The sequence below is a fragment of the Cyrtonyx montezumae genome, unplaced genomic scaffold (assembly GCF_038088225.1).
Source record: "Cyrtonyx montezumae isolate F1298 unplaced genomic scaffold, pur_monq_1.0 scaffold_4, whole genome shotgun sequence".
NCBI lineage: Eukaryota > Metazoa > Chordata > Aves > Galliformes > Odontophoridae > Cyrtonyx > Cyrtonyx montezumae.
In genome coordinates this window covers 29,639,262-29,661,557 of record NW_027072045.1, presented here as the reverse complement: position 1 = coordinate 29,661,557, position 22,296 = coordinate 29,639,262, and the positions used below count along the sequence as shown (strand labels likewise).

The window sequence follows — 22,296 nt, the reverse complement described above, 5'->3', positions numbered from 1 at the left end:
GGGTGAGTTGCACTTGGCAAGATGTGCAGTAGATCCATTTTAACAAATTCAGATTATCTGAGAAAGCAAGTAAAATGCTGTAAGGTGGCATCATTTGGATAATGGAAATTTAGCCCTTAGGCTTGTACATTTTAAGACCAGTTTGAGTGGTTAAAACGCAGAAAGGAAGTACTGTTGTATAAAATATGCAGTCAGATGGAAAAAGAATACAAAGCTGGAAGTACAGGTCACTTTACATATACTGCATCAGGATGTCAGATGCAGTAAAAAGCTTTTAGCATTCAGCTATAAAAACCCCTTTCAAGGAAATGGAGAGTACTGAATTTTTCTGATGAAAGAGAAGTTTACTGAAGCTTTTTGAAGTGTCCACAGATTTGATTTAACACTAGACAATTATTAAAAATGCAAAGTTGTTACTACATTGAGCAAGATGCATTTTTGGGGGTTGTTTTTTGAGGATAACAGGGAATATTGTTTTTAGGGCTCTTAAATCTTGTCTGGTATTATACCCTGACAACATCTTCATTGCATTTGACATACAAAAATATATTTTTTAGGTAAATATAAAAAGTGACAGGTTAATGAAAAATAACCATTTCTGTTACTAAGTTTACACATTTCTACAGGAACTCTTTCCCAAGGCTAGATAGCTTGATTTTATTCAAAGCAGTCTTGCCTTGCCTGGCATAGCTTTGGGACTGAATCTACCCAAGACCATGTGCCCTGTCAGTTCCTGAATTAGGGAGTATGTTTGTCTGTTCTTGTTTATGACATTGCCTTCCTCATTATCATGTCCATACTGTTCCAAATAAACATACGTTTTGACTTTTCCATTTATTATTTCCTGTTTATTCATTACTACATAAGACTAGAATAGTGCATGCTGTTTCTGAATAATCTTTCATTAAAAATGATGTAGAAAAAAATTTATTTTAGGAAATGAAAGTAGCAAAAGGAAGATACGGTTGTGTTTTAGTAGCATAAGATCCCCTAGCCCTCATGGGAGAGCATACTTCTGAATGAAGGAGTAGTAGGAGAAAAACCCAAATGTAGTCTCTGTTGAAAGTTCTTTAGAGCAGTGTGAGTCTGTTTTATATCTTTTACAGAATGTGGGATGTTCCTGCAGTCTTCAAATTCATCTACTATTAAAGCATTTGCATGCATTATTCCAACTACGCAATAGTTAGAATAAAAGAATAGTCTTTGCTCAGCAATTCTTGTTACAGATTTATATTAACAGCTGGAGGGAATAAGAACAGGGATCCTATTATACTGGATGCTCTGTGTATGTTAGCCCTGGCCCCAGAGTTAGTTTGCTGTGGATCCTTAAGGACAGGAAGTTCTACATAAAAACTGGCGGGAGTTTTTGCATTCAGTGGACGGCTCTCTTTGTATTGATAGCTGAGATACCAAAAAGACCGTGGGGCATTACTTTTCATCTCTGATGGACAAGGTGATGGTAATGATGAGATCCTGCATGTGCTGTCCAGTTGCAGTGATTTTTACATGCTCACTTTAACTGCTGCTGTTAAAAATGAAACCTGTTTCTCATGATTTGCTGCCAAGTCATATCTTTATATGCGTGACTGATAAGTTGTAATGTGTGAAAACAAGATTTTCCTTTACAAAAAAGAAAGCAAGCTAGCAGTAGTATATATATGGAAGCAGGAGAAGAGTCTCTCTGCTGTAACAGTTTGTCTACTATCACTGAGATAAGTTGATATAAGTGTATTTTTTCTGCTTTATATAGATAGATAGATATGTTTTTTTTCCTTAAAGCATGCAGCCCAATACTTCATTAAAATAACCTGTTATCTACTGTTTCTTTGTCACTGTTGTTTGAGGTCTTTGCAGTTATGAATCCAAAGATGCTTTGCCTTTTTTTAGGCAAGCCACATGTCTAATTCCTCTTGCTTCGCCCATCAACTGTCACCTCCTGTTTGGTAGTTTCTAAGTACGTGAGGAAGCAAGGGACTTAGTCATGCAGATGTTACTTGCAACACAAATAGACTTCACATTAGCAGAACAGCCTTGAATTGAGTTTTTAATGTGTTAACTCACTGATGAAAACTTGAAAGCTTGCATGATTTGTTTTTGAACAAGAATCTGTTAATTTTTTTCAATTAGTATTAATTATTTCAGTGAAGTGGCATTGTTCTTCCGAGGAGTTCTCTGACAGTTCATTGTCCTTCACTCAGGTACAACTGGTAAAGCATCATCTCCACCACCTGTAGCAGACAGTAGACAGATGAGCGAGAAGCTGGAGACAATATTATTTCAGCTCCGACAGGTATCTCGGGAGAGGGATGAGCTGCGCAAGCGACTTGCACTTTCATCTCCTGGATCAACTTTTGATGACTGCAGGTAAAAAAAACAAAAACAAAAAAACAAAAAACAGTCAAGATAATTGGACATTTCAACTTAGTCTTCACTGTCTTTCAAGTATCTTGTTTCTTACTTTCTTGTAAAGCAGTAATAGTATTGCAGTGTATTTATTTTGCTTTTAAGGTACATACATTGTGGTGACGTACACATAGGATGACCACATCAAGGTTTCAGAGCTGCATGTAGAACGCATATTCCCACTTTTTAGAGCAATATATTGCTGTGCGATTGAGAGGAATAAGACTTGAATAAATCTTGAGAGAAGAAAACAAGCTAGTTCTTGAGGCTTCCTATGTTAAGTTACAGGAAGATGTGGAAGACAATGGCTGAAGCATTTGCTGTTTTGAAGTGGTGATTAACTGAAATTTGTCTATGGGAGAGATCTCAAGATTTGAGCCAGTGAACAAAAGATGCGAGAATCTGCATGCTGTATTATTCACTATTCCAGTCTCCCCACCATGGGGTTGTTAGAAGATCTATTTCAGGGGACTGGGGAGCTTTGTGTTCTGTCTTGGGAGCCTGTAAGTGTTAAGGTGATGAGAGAAAGAGGTTGTTAAATATCAACATCTTTGACAGAGCTTTGGTTTACTTTTTACTCAAGCAGAGATTCTTCTTATCTGAAGCCACTAGAGCTTAGACATTGAGGATTTTACAGCTTACGGTATTGTTCTTTATAATCTCAGATACTAAAAGTTCTGATGAGCTGTGCTCTATACTGCCCTATTTTTCTTTTTTTAATTTTCAAATCAATCTTCTGATTTGTACGTTATACAAAATATAAAATTTACAGCTTAAAGAAAAACTCGTCCAAATACTATGTTTATTTTAATCGTTCTTGAATTGTTTATATAAGATGGAGGATGCCTTCCAAAAAATTAAAAATATGACTGGAAAATGAATGAAGGTTACTAGCTGTTTTTTTTTCCCTTTAGTAAAATATAAAAGTATTGTTCTCAAATATACTTCTTTGCATTATGAAAATCTGATTTTTCACTTTGTTCTGCAATTTTTCTTCATAGAAAAAACATAATAATCTTTCCAGTAGTCAAGGCACCAACACTGCTAATTTCCACTTGAAATTGTGAAGTCTGAAAGACCACCATATAGGCGGTGACTTATACAGCCCTAAAAGACATTGCACTATCACAATGGCTCTCTCAAACAAAGGTGCTGTAGAGGCAAATATCAGTAAATCATGATGGCATGCTTGGAAATAGCTGCAGCTGGCAAAATATTTGTAGCCTGGGCTGTGCTGGCTGTGAAGGCAGGTGGTTGCAAAATCGAGAGCTGTTTTTCAAATCTAGTGTTGACTAAGTCCTAGAGTAATGGAAGAGGAGCCACAAAAGTAGATTGTGATGAGCTAAATCAGATTAGCATGTGTCACTCTGTTGGACAAGAGTAGGATTACTCATGCTATGCTTGAATCACATGAGAGTGACTGTATGCATACACGTGTTGTAGTGATAAAGCAAAGCTTTGACCAAATTACATACTGTGGTCAGGGTGCACTCTGTATATGTAGTTCCCCCTGGAAGTAATGCCTCCTACATAGATTCATGGAAACTAGTGGATACAGAGCACAGTAAGACTGTAGAGCTAATTCTCAACTACAAAATGCTCTTTTTCAGCACATTCACCACAATTAGCTATGCACAGCAATGAACAAGAGCCTGCATGCTGCTCCCATAAAAACCTGCACCAGTGAAAGTGACCCACTATCACAGTCACTACTATTGCAATGCACCACGCATGGCTTCACTGTTCTCATATCCAATGTTTGGTCACCAGAAACATTCAGCAAGTGTCAATGAATGTCGAAGGGTACAATTTATTTTGCATGGAGGAATTCAGTGACATACCTTTGCTTCATATGCACTTGCACATCAAATGCCATTCTATCAGATTGTCTGTCTGCTGCCACATATGCAATGGAATATTGGTGGGAATTTTTTGCCTTTACTGCTGTACCACTGCCACCTGCCTCGTGGTCCAACATAATAAAATATGAGGCATGACTTTCAGAGCAGCACTTGTATTCTGTCTGGCAGTTGACTAACACATTCTACATAATGTGTATCCAGTGTACTTGGCATGTATGTTTATATTTGAAAATAATAATTCATAAAATCATAAAATAAAGTTTAAAGGCTGCGTTTAGCAGAATTATGCCTGCTTGCTTTGAAGCACTGAACTTCTAAAGATACTCTAAATTGATGTTTGCTCTTTATCTAGCTACAACACTTTTTCACCCCTGTATTTTCTACTTTCAAAATGAAGTTTCTTACAGCTGTCTGTATATCTTGGATGTCATATCTCTAACGTGTAATTGGAAAAGAAAAAAGAATAAAAAAGGAAAAAAATTAATTGGTGTCTGTATGGGAACTGTTGAATCATAGCCTGAACCACTGATTGATCACCTGAGGCAAGCACTGAGTCAGCCACATGAGCACAGGTGAAGGCAATGTACCTGTGTGACCAGAAGGGTTGGAGTCTGGCTCCACCTCTCCCAGACCCCATTTAAGGGCTGATCACCACCAGGGAAGGATCTCTTGTTAGAGATCCCTCTCCAACAAGGTTCTCTTTATTCACTGGTTGTCTGTTTACCATCCAGATAAGCCTAGCAAAATATACCATCTTCCTCACTATTTTCTCTGAGTACTACTCTTTTGGGTTTTTCACCCTAGAGTGTCTAATTTGTTCAGTCTCATATCACATTTGCTCTACTGCTGCATAGATTGCCCTTTCTCCCTTTTTTGCCACCATACTTTTTCCAATATGGCTGTAAGCTCTGTTTGAGGATTAACCAGAACTCTTAGTTTCATACGAGATCAGCAGCATGGATTCTGGAACTGAAATTCATGTGGCAACTGTACTGAAATAAAAATGATTTTGCATGGCTGCAGTGCTGAGAGTGAGAAAACACATAGCAATCACATCTGACTCACAGGTGCTTAGCATATGTCTGTGAGGTGTGAAGGTACTTTTTAGAATCTCAGTTGTATTTGGGTTGCTGAGTGGTAAGGTCTTAAATTGTAATTCCTCTTTTATTCCTTAATGCAGGAAGAGGGGAGAAAAGCCATCAGAGTGCAGTAACAATTAAATGGCAAATTCATATAAAGAAACTGATTGTTCAAGTCAAATCTTCAGGGATGTTGTTTCTTCTATTATATTGTAATTTTTTTAATTCATGGTTTCTGAGTATAAAAAGAAATATTTCATTCATACAGTCCTACAGATATAGTACCTTAACTACTGTAGTGTTGATCTCCCTTTTAAAATAGAACTCTAATTAGCAGTAGTAAAACTCTATTTGAGATGTTTGCACCCATGACAGAATCACTAAAAATCCAAGTATTGATTTAAATTAGACTTTAGGGTGAAGTTATTGAAAGTTGGCACCATCTGTGCAACAGTCATTAAAATGAGAACATTAAGTGAAACACATTTAACTCTTCTTAACTCTTAGTTGCAGCTTTAAGCTTGCTGACTTCCATTAACAAACATTCCTACTAAGTTAATCAAATCCACGTCCCTGCAAAGTTTGAGAGAAGTTGAAATAACTGTTGAGTCAGCCTCAAAGCTATCGTGAGAACTTTTTTGGCATCTCTAATGTGAATTACATGTATTTCACATATTGTTGAACTCTTAAAAAAAAAAAATATATATATATATATATCGCTATAAACAAGGATATTATGTGAGTAAATATAGATGTCAGCCTACAATGAAAAACAGCAATGCTTCTAGTAACTTCCTCCACTCAAGCTCATCTACAGGAAAGAAAAAGCCTGCGATGCCAAGACGGTATTTTCTGCACTGCTGTTCCAAGGGCCTATGCCTTAGTAAGGAAAAGAGGCATATGCACTAAGGGAACTGGTCAGAAGTCAGATAACAAACTTAAAACAAAGCAATGTATTCAGGACTGTGTAGTTGTTGACTCTTGTTTAAATCAGATCACCACAGGTTAATGCTAAACTGCATCACAAAACCTAGAGAAGTGTGATTTCAGTCAAGAAGTGTCAGATACCGCATTGAAAACATCAGTTCAAGCAATATACAAATTTTCAAATGCATCAAAGGTCTAACAGCCTCAGCTGTGTGATAATATTTATTTATTGAATAGGTGATATTTGATTTAAAATTATTTTTCCTTCCTAGGCCTAGTCCAAAACCTAGTCATGACTATGAAAGACTGAAGATTCAGTGCATGAAGGCCATGTCAGACCTGCAGTCTCTGCAGAATCAACATACTAAGACATTAAAAAGGTGTGAAGAAGCAGCAAAAGAGGCTGATTTTTATCAGTAAGTATTAGCAAAGCTGTAAGAGTTACCAATCAGTGCTAGATTGTAACACATTAGAAAATGGTAAACAAATTATTACTCATTCTGTTATTCCACTCTAATTGCAAGATTAATGTTTGCATGCATCAAGAAAATAATAATAATTTGGGACTATTAGAAATGATGAAAGTATGGGCCTGTTTTGTTTTGGAGCACTTGAGGTGCTTGATGGGGCATAGACAAGGAAAGCCTGGTTACTGACTTGCAGTTGCAATCCAGTAGTCAGATTTGAAAGCAGAAGGTAATTGGAGTGAATGTAATTTGTTATTTTTATGTTCTTCTCAGATTTTTTGGTTCTTGTAGAACTCAGATTTGAAGAATTGAGTTAGTTTGATCTGCTCTCTGGGTAGCGAGCTCTTACTTGGAAGTAGTTAGAACAGTCTGGGCAAATTTATCTCCTGAAGGATATTTTTCTGTGCCACAACAGCACGTTGCACAGTCGGCTGCTGAGTGACCAGTCACAGCTGAAGGAGGACATGGATACCTTGAAGAGGAAAAACACTCAGTTGGTGAGAGAACATAACCATCTCCAGCAGTCATGTGAGGAAATGAAAAGGCTTCATGATGAGGATCAAAAAGAGATAACAGACCTACGCAGCCAGCAGCAGCAGGTAAGCTACAGCTTGTAATATATGTGCTCGAAGAAGACATGAGCTTTTTTATTTGACAAATGAGTCAAGAAAAACGAATGTGTAGCATTGCTACATTTTATGTCTCACTGAGTCTGAAAGAATGCTTTACGTGTTACAGCATTAGGGATGAATGTGAAACAGGTTTTTTTTTTTTTATATATAGCTGGAGAAAGAACAGGGGATATAGAATATTAACGTATTTGATTTTGATTCAGAGAAGAGCAGCATTTACATGATGAAGATCATATGTGATGGGGTATTTTTAAGTGATAGGTGAGGCATCCAAAACATAGTTTGAAGTTGCAAAGTGATTGAAAAAGGGCTGTTTTACTGGGGTGTTTTATGGGACGGGGCTAGCTTTAAACTTGTATGCTATGCTGATTTTGTTGTTGTTGGTTTTTTTTTTTTTTTGCCATGTGTCACAGAAAAACATCATTTTTCTTTCTTTCAGAGGCAGCTTAAAGTTTAGGGCAGTGACTGAATTAAGATTGGTTATTTAAGTTCACAGGCTGTTGAGGTAGAATGAAGCTATAGATCAGTTAATGTTTATGAACTTGAAGCAACAAATAAAAGCAGCGTTTTCAGGACTGGAACAAGTTGTTTCACAGCTGTATATAGCAGTCTCAGGAGTAAAGTTGCTTGTGTATTCTAAAGAAATAAAGGTGAGAGGAGAAGTCAGTAGCTACTGGTGCTATCAGGTCCACGGTTCACATCCAGAACAGTTAAAATAGTTACAGTAACATTTGAAATGGCTAAATAGAATATCCTATTTGACTGTGTGTAGTCTGATTCACAGGACAGACTTGCAAGTCAAACATTAGACTTCAGAAGTAAAACCTATGTAAACAAAAATAATCATTTGCTAGGGTAGAAGGTGCAAAGGTCAAAACAAGTTCTATGTGCTAAGCAGTGCCTTGAGGGTGTTTGAGGGCTAGTGCAAAAAGGAATGAAGATTTGCATTTCCTTGTGACCTGATCCTCCAAAGTTTTCATCTTGAGAGTCCTGTTGTGAAGTGGCTTGGTGACTTGGTTCAGAAAATGGGTTATTGTTCTGAGCAGCAGAAGTAGTTTGGTGTGTAAACCTGGGCAAATGGTGTTAATTATTCTGCTTATCAGCTTGTCAGGTTGTGATGCAGAGGTGCAAAACCTCCAAGAGTTTGTTGTGTTTTGAGATTGTCTTAATCTGAAACTGCCTGTCAGCACAAAGGGAGGTTGAAGCATCATTTTAAGTATTTATTTAAGAAAACTCAGTCTCATGTCAACAACATCATGATCATAACTTTAAAGAAAAGTATGTTTGTTACTCTCAATGAGAAAGTTGTGTAGCTCCATTTCTCATCATGTGAATCATGTTGTCTTGAGGGAGTGCCAATATCCTTATCTTGTCTGTGTCATTTCTCATCTGTATTAGACTAATTCTATTCTATTTTTGTCGATAACTGATGTCTTGTTACATCTTCAGGCTGTGTCAAGAAAGCATCTGATTGGCCTTGGAGAGCACAAGCTTTTGACAGAATTGCTCTTAGTTTTTCATCGATTTGCTGTTTAGGAGCTGCTCAGCTTATGTTTCTGCTGCTCACACTGTTTCTTGTAGCTATCTTCCTTGCTCCAGCTGGGACTATTTACTTTTTCTCACACTCGGGTTTTGAATGGGAGACCTTCCTTATTGCTGTGTTTCCTGTTTATGTCATTTCTTTCTGCCTCTGTGAAGCGAGTTTAGGCTAAATTCCATCAAACTTCTGTCATAGCTGTCCTTCTTTAATTATTTAGTGTGCTTTCAACTTAAAGATGATACATGATACAGTGAGAAGTGGGTTGTTTCTACATGGATTCTCAAGAACTCCATTCTCAAACTTGTTTTGGGAAATAATCTTCAGGAAAAGAGTACTCATGAGTACATACAAATCAACATATATTTACACTTTGTATGCTTACATTTTATTGTACAGAATAATAGTATGTTCTTGCATAAGAAGCAACATTGGCATGTTTATCTTTAAAATGCCTTACTGATTCATGCTAACTAATGATGGGTCCAGCTCTGTGTGGCTTGTGCTACTGAAGCTGATGAGAACGTGTCTGTGTGTGTGAAATTCACCATACTGATGAGTTTCCCCAATGCTCAACCTTGTTCCTGGGCTGCTGTGAATGCTGAAGAAAAAGAGCATCAGACTAAAGAATGTTACCTCTTCTCTTGTCTGTGCATAGAGGTGTTTTTCTGACTGTAACAATAGGTCTGTGCTTCTTGTGGGCAGTGAGCAGGGCACACCTAATGGGCAAGTTGCATGGTGGTAGCTGTTTCTGCTCTGCAGAAATCCCAACTCCTGTGTGTTCAGGCACTGGTCCATACTTTGAGCGTAAGAAGAGGATGAAGAACCAGAGATACTTGACAGTGACAGTGACATGGTATTTATGTACATGGCAGGGAAAATCTTTTCCAACTGTGTAGTGAAACTATGCTATCACAATTCTGGAGCAGATGGCTAAAAATCCAAGTTTGAAATGTTTGATATTGTGTGTGGTGTGGTTGCTACATGTTTGTTTTGAACTTTTGATAGAGCTCATGTTTTGTCTTTCTTTTTTTATTCCTATTTACTTTTTTTTTTCCTCCAGGCTCTAGATGATGCTTGTAGGTAGTTTTCAGATTAGATATTGTATGAGCATTAGAATAAATGCCTATGTGTATCTAAATTACATTTCTTTCTCTTCTTAAATGAGTTGTTTTGGAAGCATAGTCTGCCACGAGTGCCACCTCTCGGTCATTTCCTAAATTGCAGCTGGTATCTTGGTCGTCAAATAGCATTTAACCACTTCCTAGAACTTAGAGTTCAAAAACAGTGTGGGTTTAATATTCGTTGGTAGGAATTAAGAGAGATTCACTGACTTGTGATAAAACAGATTTTTTTTTCCAGTTAACATAAAGCACATATAGTCATGCTTAGGGTAGCAGTAATGTTAAGTAGAGGCTTTTTTCTTTCTTAATTACTGAAAAAAAGTTATTAAAGTTGGGGAGTATATTTTTGTTTTATTATTCTTAAAAGCATTGGGCTGATTAAAAATAAAATTTATTTCTGATGCTACCAGTTTTTAAGAGTTAAGATTATTGGAATACAGAGATTTCATCAGTATGTTGGCCAAGTACTGCTTAAATAAAGACTTCTTTTGTTGTGGAGACTAATTTTAAAAGCAGATGGTTTTCAAATACCTTGATGAGATGTGAAGATGTAGAGAGAAATGCATGCATGCAAGATTTAACGAAGTCTCTTTTTTTTTTAGGTTATGAAGCAAAATGGGTCGTCAGAGATATTAAATAAGCTCTATGATACAGCAATGGACAAGCTAGAGGGTGTGAAGAAGGATTACGATGCCTTAAGGAAGCGGTACAATGAGAAGATAGCGAGTCACAATACAGATCTCAGTCGCCTAGAGCAGGCTGAGGAGGAGAACAGACGTCTTCAGAAACAGATCGATATGCTAATGAAGCAAAGGGACACAGCAATACATTTTCAACAGCAATGTTCATCCTCTCTCAGAAGGTATAGTTTGCTTTTATATTTGGATATGCTGTGCCGGCAGTAACAATCTTAACATTTTCACTGTGAAAGAAATCCTAGTAATTTTTCTTGGTGAGATGTATAAGAATTTCTAGAACAGCATAGAAGATGTGATGGGGATGTTATTTGGAAAAAAGTGTATATAATTTCCAAAAGAAGTTTAGCTAGTGAAGATATTCTCAAATCAGCTTAACTTCTTTATGGCGTAAGAGTTTCAGACCACGGGTAACTCCTGGGGGCAGAGCTTAAGCCTGGCAGCAAAGTTCACTAGAAACACCTGTATGTTGTAGCTCACTGGGAAGGTGTTGTGACTGAGAACAGCACAAATGCCAAAGCAGAAGGGCGCAAACAATAGCATACCATATTTAACTTCTCTCTGCTCCTGCTTGATCCTAGGCCTACACATATAACTGTGTTTGGTAAGATGAATTATGCATTATATAAATTATGCATATACGCATTAAGAATCCGAAGTGCATCTGTATATGTTGAGAATGTTTTCATTGCCAGTCTCCCATAGACCAAAACCAAAAAAGTGTTGTTTACCACTTGTACAGACACTTAGTATTTAAAAATATTAAATTGAGCATAGATGCTATACATGCTATTCGCATGTATAGCATTCTAATCATTCTAATCCTTCTAATAAGTTAGAAGAGACAGTAAAATAGAAGAATAAATCATGTAGACTAGCATGGATTCTGGAAGTGAAGAAAAACCTTACATGGGTACTACAGCAAACACTGGAACCCTGCTGATATATGGTGAAGCTCAACATATTTTTATTATGATTTGTGGTTTAGGTCTCTTTCTTGAGCAAAAAGTTAGTTTGATGTTGAGCAAAGGTCAGTTTTAGGAATTTCAGGCTTATTCCTGTGACCAGTGTTTCAATTAACTTAATAAGAATGGACTTAAAGAATTTATACCTTTTAGTTATCTTTGCATCTGGACTTCTTTTTACTGGTTGCTATTTACAGAAACCTAGGCTTTGTCTTATTCTTTGTGCTGTTTTCGAATAACCAAAACTGTATTTGCTTGGCTGAGCAAAAAAATTATTAATATTTACTTTTCAGAATATAAGACTCAACAAGCTTTCATTTTAAAGGTGAATGGATCAGAAATTGCAGTACTATCATTTTCTTTTATTAATATCAACTGTAAACCAATTTCTTTTAAAGAGAGCAGGAAAAGTAAGACTTAAATGGAGTCCCAAATCTCATTTTCAGTGAGTCTTTGGCCCTGAGGAATTTTGTGACAGCTTCAGCCTTTTGTTTTTTTTTTATCTGTGAAATTGTCACAATAATGGTATAGAAAGTTCTACCTGGTTAATTTAGCTGATGAAACTACACATGGAACTGGCTATCTAATTCCTCTATGCCAAACCACATTTTTGATGTATGTCTTTGAATGAGAGCTATGGTCTTCCTGCAGTTGTGTTTAAGACAAAGCAGGTAACCCTGGTTGCTACTTAGAAAGGTATGCTTACTGCTACAGAATCTTGGTACTTAAAACCCATTCAAGTTACAAAGTCCAGTTGATGTTGGACTTTTCCCTATGGATAACATATGTGAAAATATGGTCCAGCTGCCAGTATTTCCTCTTTAGGAGACATTGCAAGGTCAAGTAGGACAATGGTATTTCAACTAGAACTTTCTTTTCAAGTTTTCTAAGTTATCACTATTTAATATGTAGTATATCTATAAAAATAGAATAGCATTCTGAGGCAGAGACATTCCTTCATCCCTCTGACCTCTTTCATGAAGACCATGTTATTTTTCCACGTGCCAGTGTGTTTGTTGTGTTTTTTTTTTCTTTTGTACTGATAATATTTTTTTGGAAAAATTTTGCATTAAGTCTTTTCCTTTCCCATCTATCCCGTATTCTGTGTTGTCCTTGATTTGACCCCAAATATTTTTCAAATGCGTGAGTTCTCAAATGATAATTATATTGTTTGGCATAGTTTCTATTTTAGATTTGTGCTATATCCTTGTTGTGTTTATTGTAGACTTGTGTATTCTTCTGTATCTTCATGTTCACAGTTCTGAGAAGAAAATACAAGTATAGTTTGAAATGGTAGGATTCCTGTCCTGATATTCTCTTTGTACAGAAGTATTTCCCAAAAGGAGCAAGGAGATGGTTTTGGAATTACTGGCAGGTGCCTCAGTAATGCTGTGGTAGTTCTTTGAATCCACTGAGACTTTCGAGGAAATATTTGAAATTGAGTTTACAGCTCTCTCTTGGGAACGGTCAGGCAGTGTGCTGGAATAGACATGATGAAATGATACTTAAGCAGTGGAGGAGTTTGTATGATTGAGAGCAAAGCATTCCAAAGGTTTATGGGCACTTCAGATTCAGGAGACTGTGAAAGTCTCTCAGGTTGGGTACAGTGTTTCCCACCTATGGCTTTTACTTGGCGTTTTCTGCTAAAAAACATAGAAGAAAACCCTCGTACTGTTACAGTAGAATGTTGCTCTTGGGGGAAGTTCTTTTGTTAAGCCTATTTGTGGACTGGTTTGTGGAATTACTTCTCCAATTTTAGAAACGCTTCGTCAGTCTAAACACAAGAGCTACTACTTACAAAGAAATCAAACTTGAGAAGTGATGAAGTACGTATGCTTCCAATTGTCATTGAATGATCATGGGTGAAAATGACTACTACTACAATAAACGTTTTTCGTTTTGTCTTCTAACCTGTCCCATAGCAACCTTATGGCATTTGTGGGCATGTGGAAATTATTCTGTTTTGTTTTTTTCCTCAGTTTCTACATTTGTTTCATTTCTTGCTACGTAACTAGGAATGTGTGCTGGGGAAGGAACTCCCTTTGAACATGATCGGAAATCAATGCAATAAATCAAATTAAGCTAGTGCTGTCAAATAATTGATGTTTTGCATTTCTTCTTGAAAAAACAATTATAAATTGACTTTCAAGAATAAAAGTAATTCTAACTCTAAGAATTTTTGTTTCAGTTCCTCATTACAGGTTCTCCCTTCTACAGTAATATTTCTAAGCAATAATTAGTCTAAATTATATTTCGCAGTGCTGTGTTTTGTCTAAGATGTCCGCTGAAGTTGTGTTTTATCAACGGATATGTTTGATTATCTGACAAAATCCTTAATAAATGAAAAGGGTAAAGTGAAGTTTAAATATCTTACTGACATTTCTACTTGTTCCTAGATTTGAGTCAGTACAGCAGGAGCTAAGCAACGCCACAGCACAAAACAAAGAGTTGCAGAGAGAGATGGAGCGATTACAGTCAGAGGTGACAAGGTTCAAAACAATGCAGCTGAAAGCAGCAAAGGATTCAGAAAAATACAAGGAAGAAAGGGATTCAGTTTTCAATGAATACCGCCTCATAATGAGTGAGAGAGATCAAGTAATCAAAGAGGTAGATAAGCTTCAAACAGAGCTGGAGCTTGCAGAGTCCAAACTGAAGAACACTTCTTCTGAGAAACGAGTGGCTAGTGAAGAGATGGAAGCTTTAAGACAGGTACTAAGCTACTGTTTTGATGGGGAAGGGAAATGAGTATACATTACTGATGCTAGAACTAGAAATGTGTAACTAATCGATGAAAAATAGAAAAGCACTGCAAAGAGATTTCATACTGGTGTTCTCCTACAGCTGTTCTTTTATAGCAGTCCATTTTACTAGCAGTTTACTAAGCTCCATGTTTGAGTTGACTGTCAGTGGAAATTTACTTGACTTAACCTTCTTCTGTTCATTATAACACTATCCTATATTAAGTTCATCTTACAGACCTTTACAAGTAGCACTATCTATTAAAGAAATACATATATACCTATGTATCAATATTAATTGCTTTAAACTTTTAACCACAAGAGGAACTGTTGGATACTCTTTACTCTGACTTAAGACATTGCGGAATAATAGCCTCAATATTTATGCAAAGCCTTCACTGGTAGTCATATATTTACTCATTTTCACTCTTTCTGCTTTGCTTTAAGTTAAACAATTAAAGGGTATTTTGAAGATAGTAGTTTTCACTTAAACTGGTGTATCCCTTAAAGTATGCAAAACCTAGACTTTTATCTTTCAGCAATATATTCTTGAAATGTTTTTATCACAACCACATTATAACAATGCTGCTAAAATTTCTGAAACACAGCTTGCTACTCTGTTTCATTTTGGCTGGGATGTAATCACTTCACTGTTTGTATTAGAAATGTTTTGTTTAGCATGGAATAGATAAACTTGGATGCATTCCATTGCCTGTAGATTTCATTTTACCTCCCCCCCTTCCCATAAAATGACAGTGGGACAAAGTGCTCTTTTATAAAAATGAAGGCATGGAGCTTTCTTCTGAAGTTATAGTCTTCTTAAGGGTTTTAATGTGGATTATGATACATGACACCAGAGATTTTAAAAATAACTAATTTCAGGGTTTAAGAATTCAAAATTAACTAACTATGCATTTTGACTTGTACAGTGAGTGAAGTTTTAAAGCATTTTTTGTACCTGTTCTACTTTAACCAAAACTAATAAAACAATAGAAAATAATTAATTTCAGTGGAGTCAGAGTAGCTAGGAAGGAATAAGAATCATAGAATCCTTAGAGTTGGAAGGGACATCTGAAGGCCATCTGGTCCAACTCCTCTACACTGAATAGGGACGCCACAGCTAGATCAGGTTGCCCAGGACCTGAGTTTGCAAATACTGATGATGGTGGTAGATCATTACACATCTGTTCCAAGTAGTCCTGGTAAATTTGTCCTGGCACTGTGCATAGTTTTCCAAAGTACTTTCATAAAAAGGAGAGGAACATTTAAAATATATGGCTGTTCCCTCCTACTCATGACCATCTTGAATAGGTTGTTGAGAAAGAACAAAAAGAGCCTAGGACTGGTGAAGGAGATGCTGAAAGAGTGCCGGCATGCATTTTTCTTTAGTCCCCAGAACAGGACCTTCAAAAAGTAGAAATAGCTCTTTATATAGTGTGTTAATTTATATAAAATACTGCTATTATGAGTTTTCTTTTCATTCTTGTTTTTCCTTTCCTCTAGCTGTGAATTAAGTGCTTGTGATCTGGTAGTTCCCGTACTGGAACATTGTATTAGCTTGCTGCAGTTGCATTCAATGGATATGGGATTTTCTAGCTCTGACAAGGCAGATGTTGGAAAGGTCAAAAAAAGCTATTGATCAAGTGATAAATTTACTTCAAATAGTATCCAACAGGATATTCCTGTGTAGGTGGGATCTTCCTGTTTGTGACTGGTTGGTCTGGCGCTTGCCAAACTGTGCCTTTGTGTGCAGTGCTCTCCTGATGTATAGCAGCTTTACATACCACTACCTCATACTCAGCAAGTGGATGCAGTAGCACATTTAGATTTTAAATGTAGTTTCTTCTGTGAAACTTGTGTATACTGCTTGTGTATACTAGTTCAACTTTTGTCCAGAAGAAATGTAAAAGCTGATGAAATGGTGAAGGAATTTTTTTTAAGGATTCCATTGTGAGCAGTTAATGATGAAGTCTATCAGTCAGTTTCCTAAATAGATATCTAAATTCAAAACTAGAGAGCAGAAATTATAGATTCCAACGCCACTTTTCACTCCAAGTTGTGTTCTTCTTTTGGCATTATCTCTAGGTCTACCAAATCTTTTAGAATGTGATGTTTTGTTATTGGCAGTAAGCCTTCCCTTCTGTTTAATAGAGCTGTTTTATCCTGTATGAGGTTGTTGTACTATCTTGAAATGCAAGAACTAGCTTCAAACATAAGACTTATTTACCATTTTAGAACTTTATTAAAATCTAAGCGCTGTAGTATTTCAAAACAGTATCTGTTCTAATCACTGCTAAATGGCAGATGATTTATGCTGACATGTTATAGTTTTGTGCAGTTGTCACAGGAAAAGACAGAAGTCAAATTTTACTACTGACCACTGGAGGCAACAGCTACTCTTCTTTACATAGTTTATACCAAACATACTGGTATTCCAGTACGGCAGTATGTTCTGGGCTTTTATTCCAGTCATTTTAAGGTACCTTAGATTCTTCTTCAATTAAGTGTCTTCTGTCTTGGTACTGTATGCTAGAAGAGTCTTATTATTTTTGTGTGAGTTTAACACACATACTTAATACACTGTAGTTAAACTGTGCAAAATGTTGTTTCCATTACTGATTTTTTTTTGCACGACCAGAAGGGTTGGGAATTTCTCCCTTCATTTACTGAGCAACTGAAGCTTTTACTGATGTTAAGTCAAAAACATACAAACAAAATAAAAAATAAACGACCAACTTGAGTGCTGTGTTAATTGAGATTCACTGATATCTTGAAATTTAACAAGTTGAGACATTAATTCTAATACTTACCTGCTGCTCTAGCACAAAATTGCCTGTTTTAAAACAACTACAGAACTGTTTTAACAACTTGAATAGCCTCAATTAGACGTTGTAACACAAAAGCTATTATGTAATCATTGTCTTCTATGCTTTAAATTTTATTCCATGCAAATCACAGAGTAAAGTAGTAGAGAATGTGGCATGATGCCTTTCTTGGTATTGGGCCCTTTTTTCGCCTTTGCTTTTCAGATGTCAGCTATCTTTGATAATTTATTTTAGATCAAAGTATGTTTTCCAGCTAGAAAGAGTGTCTGTATGTAGAAGCACTTCCCTGTAGTGCTCGCTGAATGTTGCTAGAAAGTTGGACCACCTAAAAATCTGAAATTAAACTGTTTCAATGCCTCACTCTTTATAGAAACATATTAAAATACCTATTTTTTTCTAGTCCTCAACAGTTGAACCAAGTACATGTACTCCAAGTCAGAAATGAGACATGAGTCACAATGTATATTTTCTTAGATCTGTAGTATCAGTTTCCTAGACATGATGGTGATGTTGTGAAACGTAATACCACACTTAATATTCTTCAGTAATACTTACTTGTATGTAATGTGAGTGCAGTCCTGTTCTGCGTTTTTCAGAATGTTTGTTGCAAGCACTCTACAATTTTAAGGTGCAAGTGTATATCCAGTTGAAAAGATGAACTAATTCCATCTGTATTTAACCTGTTGCAAACAATGGATCTTGTTTTAGGAGTTAAACTCAGCTTTAGTGGAAAGAGATCGAGCAATTTGTGAGAGGAATGAGTTGCTGGAAAAATACTGTCATGAAGTAAAGGACAAAGCTGAGGCACAGAAGGAACTTGATCAAGCTTGCAAGGATATAGAGACAGTGAAGGAAGAAAGAGATGTTGCCAGGAAAGAGAGAACAGAAGCTATCATCCAGAGGGACCATCTACTAAGGGAATACTATCAAGCCCGCCAGGTATTGCAGTTCTTCACTGATAGCTTTTACTTCTTAGCTTCTAAGGATCAGTTGTTTTCATGAGACCTGATAGAGATCTGGACATGCTGGGTGTCTTTTTCCTTTTCCTAGAGTCACTGTAGAACATCTTTGTAGAAGTACACGTACCTTCTTTAAGAAATAGCAACAGAACTTAGTATTTGCAAAAAAATAAAAATTAAAAAATACAGTCACACTTCATCTTAAGTTTCAGGGCTTTTGTTGTTTTGGTTTTGCTTTTCTAAAAAAAAATAAAAAATAAATAAAAAAACAACAACAATAAAATGTTGTAATCCAGCAGGTTTCTTGGCAGCTTATTACCTGCTGGTAGGGTTGTTGCCATCTATACTGTGTGGTGTTCACACCTGTGACCTGTTCAGAATGTTTGTTGTTTTTAGTACTTAATAGAAGAAGTTAAATATGATTGTAAATGTATTAAGCTGTACTCGTTCTTAGTAGAAAGTCTACGTATCTGTATTTTTCTCTAGAGAGAGACGGAGGGAGGGAAGAAGGGAGAGGACGAGTAGTCCGAGGGTAAATAACAAACATTAGTGCAGGAAATTTGTATTACAGCTGCTCGTAATAGTGTATCAAATTCCTAAATATTCTTGAAGGATTATTTTGAAGTCAGATTCCTATTTGTGCAAGTTTTTGTCCCAGTCAATATGTGATTGCATACCTAAAAATTGTGCCTAAAATCCTTACCTATGTTTCTTAATTCCTAGATACAAGATTCTGCTACCCTAGACATAGAAAGAGCAAACAAAGAAATAGAAATGCTTCGGAAACAGTATGAGGCTATGTCACAAGAACTAAAGGAAGCTGTTCAGGAAGCAGAAGTAGCCAAGTGCAGAAGAGATTGGGCTTTTCAAGAGCGGGATAAGATTGTTGCAGAAAGAGAAAGTATACGGTAAATAAATGTTAGCTGCTACATGGCTTATCTTTGTAATAGCTTATGTGCAGTTAATGAAATTGTAGGACTTACTGGATTTTGCTAGCACATTTTTCAACTTCTTGGAACTTCTGCATTAACTATAGGTGGTTTTGTTTGTTTTGAAGTTGAGGCATGTTACCAGACATTTTGTTTTGTCTGCTCTTTATCACCTTCTGGTATTTACATAGAGACATTAATGTCTCTATGTAAATACCAGAAGGCCTATCAGCACTGCTACATAAGAACAACAAATTATGGCTTGTTTTAGATCTGATATACTTTACTCTGTTATACCTATAGTCCTTCAAATAATTCTTTACCTATGGGAACATTTGACAAAATGTACCTACTTTGTTATTAGACGTGTGTAAGGAACTAAAGGAAAGTTTCTTCTGGTCTAAAGAAGATCAGTAGAAATAAAGTTCTGTTAAAGGTGGAGAAAGCTTCAGTTATCCTGACAAGCTTTTCCTTAAAGTGTAGAGTATGTAATTTTTTCCTGCCTCATATATACATATTTTTTCGTGAGATCTTGTGAAACTACTATCTTTGCTTTTAAAGGACTCTGTGTGACAACTTACGGAGGGAGAGAGACCGGGCTGTGAGCGACTTGGCTGAAGCTCTTCGGAATCTGGATGACATGAGGAAGCAGAAAAATGATGCTGTGCGTGAATTGAAGGAACTGAAGTATGTTGTGGAAAATATTAAACTCTGTGGAATCTGTGATAAAAATGTTGCTTCATTAACTGGATTTTTGAGTGAGCAATACATCACTAAAACTGTTTTTAGTTATGTGGAAATATGATTTTTAGTTATGTGGAAATATGGAAACAATTTTAACAGTTTTATCATATTAATGAGACAGATCTTTAAGCTTTTTACTTTGGAGATGCACTTAAACACATCACTGAAGTTGGATTAATTGCAGTTTAGATCTTCTCAATTGTTATCTCAGTTTATGAATGCAAAAAGAAAAAACGCGTGTTATCTCGATTTGTTGAAGAGATTTTGCTTTTGTTATCATGCACACTTGTAAGCATACTGTTGCAATTCATCTGTGGGTAAATTACATGTGTTTTGAAAAGGTTGTGTTGGAATTCTGTTTGTACATGACAGCCATATAAAAGCAATGCAAACAACAACAAAGTAGGAGTAGATAAACATCATAGTATTCAGCAGTAGCCAAAGGGTACTGGAAAAATGGGAGCAGAGGGCAGTTATCTGGCAAAGTTCGGATTTTTTAAGTTAGAAAACATAATATTATGCATCAGTTTGTTTAAAAAGCTTGTCTTTGTATATAAGTATTTTATTTCCTTAGAGAGAAGATGGAAAATCAGTTGGAAAAGGAGGCCAGATTCCGTCAATTGATGGCCCATAGTTCTCATGACTCAGCCATAGACACAGATTCTCTGGAATGGGAAACAGAAATAGTGGAATTTGAAAAAGACAGAGTAAGTCAAATATGCTAACTGCATTATTTTGCATATTTATCAGTTTTGAAATCTGTTATAACATCTTGATGCTATATATGGCAAGAAATAATGTATATTTTTAAAATTCTCTGTTGTGATAGGAACCAGGCACATTTCTTGTAACATGAAATGAAATAAGCTGACAAAAATGAGTTGTTACAATACAAATTTTGTCTTTTTTCATACTAAATGTAAATAAAAATAGTCTTACTTTTGTGAAGTTAAATACTATATTCTTAACATTGGTCATTTTCTCACAGGAATGGCAGTAGTATGGCATGAAGTTAAGATACAAGTGGGAATACTGGCATCTACTGTAAAAGGCAATGTAATTTATAATCTGTGCATAGAACAGTTGAGCATTAACATGAAACTGTTTCTCCTCTTTCTGCTCAGATATGGCAGTTAGAAATTTTAATACGAATATTTATTGCTGATGAACATATATTTTAGTGCAGCATTGCCCTTCAGTTTAGACTTCCAGGATGAAAGGTTGCTGGTCTCCTACACTGTAAAGAAAACTTCTATATCCTTTTATTATCCTAATAGTATTATTTAATTTTATTTTTCCTTACTAGAAGGAAAAGACTAGAGCTTATATTTCACTGCTCTTTATTCAAGTTGTGTATCTTTTTCTATTTAAATTTTTTGACAGATGCTGCTCATTGTTTGCTAGTGGTCATTCTTTGGCTCTGTAGGAAATGCACATGATCTTCCAGGCTGTGTTTCACTTACAACACCATATAAACATCAGACTATAGTAGCATTAGCGTGCCAACCTTTATAGGATACATGAGGAAATCTTTGCTGACCTATCAACTTTTGAATTTCTGGATGGAGTTTATGGAACAGAATAAATCTAAATCCTTTTATTTTTGCTTCTGCATGACCTGTCTGCTCATGCCAATGTTTTTACTTAATCACTCAGCCCCAAAATGGGAGAAATAATACTCAGCTCTGAGATAGTACAGTGATACTGTGATCTCTGCTCCATCTTCATTTTCCAGCAGTCCTACTCACTTCAATATGAACTTCTTGCCTTCTTACATAGGACTTCTGGAGGAATCATAAGGATTTTAGTATAGTTTTGGTCCATTTGATTTGAAGTAGAATTTCAAGGGTATTATTTAACATTGCAGGTAACAAGTTATCACTTGGATATAGTATATTTTATTTAACCTTTCTTTATTTTTCTTCAGCAGCCTACCCATTTATCAAAATAAACATTATATTAACATTTCCCAGTTCATTTCAGTGATTGATTTGTCAAAGATAGTTAGAACATTTCACATTGAGGATTATCTGTTTTGAGTGAGGGCTGGTAGAATATCACAACTAATCTATGTTTAGTGTCAGTTTCACAAAATGTTAAAAAATTTGTTCCTCATTGCTTCTAGTCTCTACCCATATCAGTGCTCTTTTTCTTTTCCTGAATATGCTGAGATAAAATGCTGTCTTCTCATCTTTAAAATTGCTTTCTTCCTCGAGTGATGCCTGTTCTCATGTCCTTGTTCTTTCATGACACATCCAGCATCATGCCTTAAAACAGGTTGTGCATGTTTGAACTTGCTTTCTTACACGCTTTTCTGCGAAGTTCCTTTAACGCATTATCTCAGCTTTAATCTGATAGAGAATGATTTTCCTAATACCCCACTGTCAAATGCCTAATGAAACTGTGAGGT

General features: G+C 36.1%; 1 protein-coding gene across 2 annotated transcripts in view; it reads left to right on the top strand.

Moving 5' to 3' along the window:
• Positions 1–22,296, top strand: part of DLG5 (discs large MAGUK scaffold protein 5) — a 95,214-nt gene that overhangs the window by 46,268 nt on the left and 26,650 nt on the right. For both annotated transcript variants that reach the window (XM_065746478.1, XM_065746477.1), the window contains exons 3-11: positions 2,199–2,364; positions 6,544–6,687; positions 7,154–7,337; positions 10,634–10,893; positions 14,088–14,400; positions 17,963–18,193; positions 18,937–19,121; positions 19,704–19,829; positions 20,461–20,593. In XM_065746478.1, the coding sequence (XP_065602550.1) occupies positions 2,199–2,364; positions 6,544–6,687; positions 7,154–7,337; positions 10,634–10,893; positions 14,088–14,400; positions 17,963–18,193; positions 18,937–19,121; positions 19,704–19,829; positions 20,461–20,593 (1,742 nt within the window). The remainder of the gene's footprint in view (positions 1–2,198; positions 2,365–6,543; positions 6,688–7,153; positions 7,338–10,633; positions 10,894–14,087; positions 14,401–17,962; positions 18,194–18,936; positions 19,122–19,703; positions 19,830–20,460; positions 20,594–22,296) is intronic.